Source organism: Apteryx rowi, unplaced genomic scaffold (genome assembly GCF_003343035.1).
Source record: "Apteryx rowi isolate R43461 unplaced genomic scaffold, aptRow1 scaffold_1101, whole genome shotgun sequence".
Classification (NCBI taxonomy): Eukaryota; Metazoa; Chordata; class Aves; order Apterygiformes; family Apterygidae; genus Apteryx; species Apteryx rowi.
In genome coordinates this window covers 1-1,520 of record NW_020447311.1, presented here as the reverse complement: position 1 = coordinate 1,520, position 1,520 = coordinate 1, and the positions used below count along the sequence as shown (strand labels likewise).

At 74.3% G+C, this 1,520-nt stretch overlaps 1 protein-coding gene across 1 annotated transcript in view; it reads right to left on the bottom strand.

The window, feature by feature from the left end:
• Positions 1 to 800, bottom strand: part of LOC112971089 (rho-related BTB domain-containing protein 2-like) — a 3,592-nt gene extending 2,792 nt beyond the window's left edge. Inside the window, exons 1-2 of the mRNA XM_026076152.1 lie at positions 617 to 800; positions 45 to 520 (exon numbers count right to left, since the gene is read on the bottom strand). Coding sequence (XP_025931937.1) covers positions 45 to 520; positions 617 to 738 — 598 coding nt within the window. The 5' untranslated portion in view covers positions 739 to 800. The remainder of the gene's footprint in view (positions 1 to 44; positions 521 to 616) is intronic.
• Between the last annotated feature and the right edge of the window lie 720 nt (positions 801 to 1,520).

The following is a 1,520-nucleotide window of genomic DNA, read 5'->3' as shown; positions in this document are numbered from 1 at the left end:
CTGCGAAGTCCGCAGCGGGGCGCGCGCCCCCTCGCCCAGGGCGCCCCGCTCGCCGTCCAGGCTCTTGGCGCGGGCGGCCGGCTCCTTGGCCGCCCCGCGGGGCCCCTCCAGCGTGAAGAGGTCGTAGAACTTGGAGCAGGAGGTGGCCAGGTAGACGCGGTGGGCGAAGACCCGGTGGCCGCCCTGCAGCTGGAAGACGACGTCGGCGCAGAGCGGGGTGCAGAAGAGGGCGGCGGGGCCCCAGCCGCGGCTGGCCGGCGGGTCGGGCACCTGGATGACGGGCGGCGGCGGCTTGGGGGGCAGGAAGGGCGCCTGCAGCAGCGGCCGCTGCATCTTCTTCAGGTGGGACTTCCAGAACTGGAGGTGCCGGCGGGAGATGAGGGCGGCCCGGATGGCGTTGTCGAAGACGTCCTTGATGCCGAACTGCGCCACCACGCTGGTCTCGTAGTAGGGCACCCCCAGCTCCTTGGCCACCTCGTGGCCCCGCTCCGGCGGCAGGATGTCCGTGGGCTTGATGGGCCTGGGGGGGGGAGCAGAGCGGGGCTGCATCACCGCGCGCGGAGGCCCCGTGTGCCACCCCGGCAGCCCTGCCCGCCCGGCGCCGGTCGGGTCTCACTTGGCCAAGGGGCGCCGGGCACGGTTCACCGCCTCCAGGTCCGCGTAGCGCAGGTCCAGCTGGCAGCCCACCAGGACGATGGGGGTGCGGGGGCAGAAGTGCTTGATCTCGGGGTACCACATGGTCTTCACGTGCCGCAGGGAGTTGGGGTTGGCCAGCGAGAAGCAGAGCACGACCACGTCCGACCTGCGGGGAGGACGAGGAGGAGGAGGAAGGTGAGCGCAGCCCTCGCTGTGACGCTGCCTCGCCGGGCCATTCGGAGGGACAGGACCGGGATCCCCGTCAGCTCCCCGTCCCGGCAGCCCCCCAAGGCGCAGGGGATCGAACCGGCGCCGGCAGCGATCCCGGCCCCGCGGCACGGCGGGACCCGCTCCCGGGCAAGGCGAAAGGGGACACGCGCGAGGTGCCCCAGGCAGCCCCTGGGGTCCCCTTATAAGGAGGCCGGGAGCCGCCACGTGGCCGACAGACCTGGTTTGTTTTTAGTCCGCGCCTYGCCGAGACGTGACCAGGAGGCACATTTGGAGCCGGGCCCGTGTCAGGGACCAAGATAGACTCCGTCCTCCCTCCTCCCTGCGGGATCCCCGCCAGGACGGGGGCGCCCGGCCGGGGCGACGCCAGCCCGGGAGCGGGTCCCGCCAGCGGTGGCGGTGGCGAGGGGGGCTGCAGCCCCGGCTGGGGCGGCACCGAGCGGCTCCAGCCCCCCCAGCCCCCCCCCCGCCGGCCGGGGACCCGCCGGGCACTGCCCCGGCCCCCTCCCGGCTCCACGTGGCCGGAGGGGAGATTAGAGCATGCCAAGCCGCGCTGGCACAGTGCGGCAGGGCGATAAGAGCCCGGATGCGCCGGAGCCCGCAGGGAAGGGGGGGGGGGGGGTTTACGGCCCGGACAGGGCAGCACCCGCCGGGGA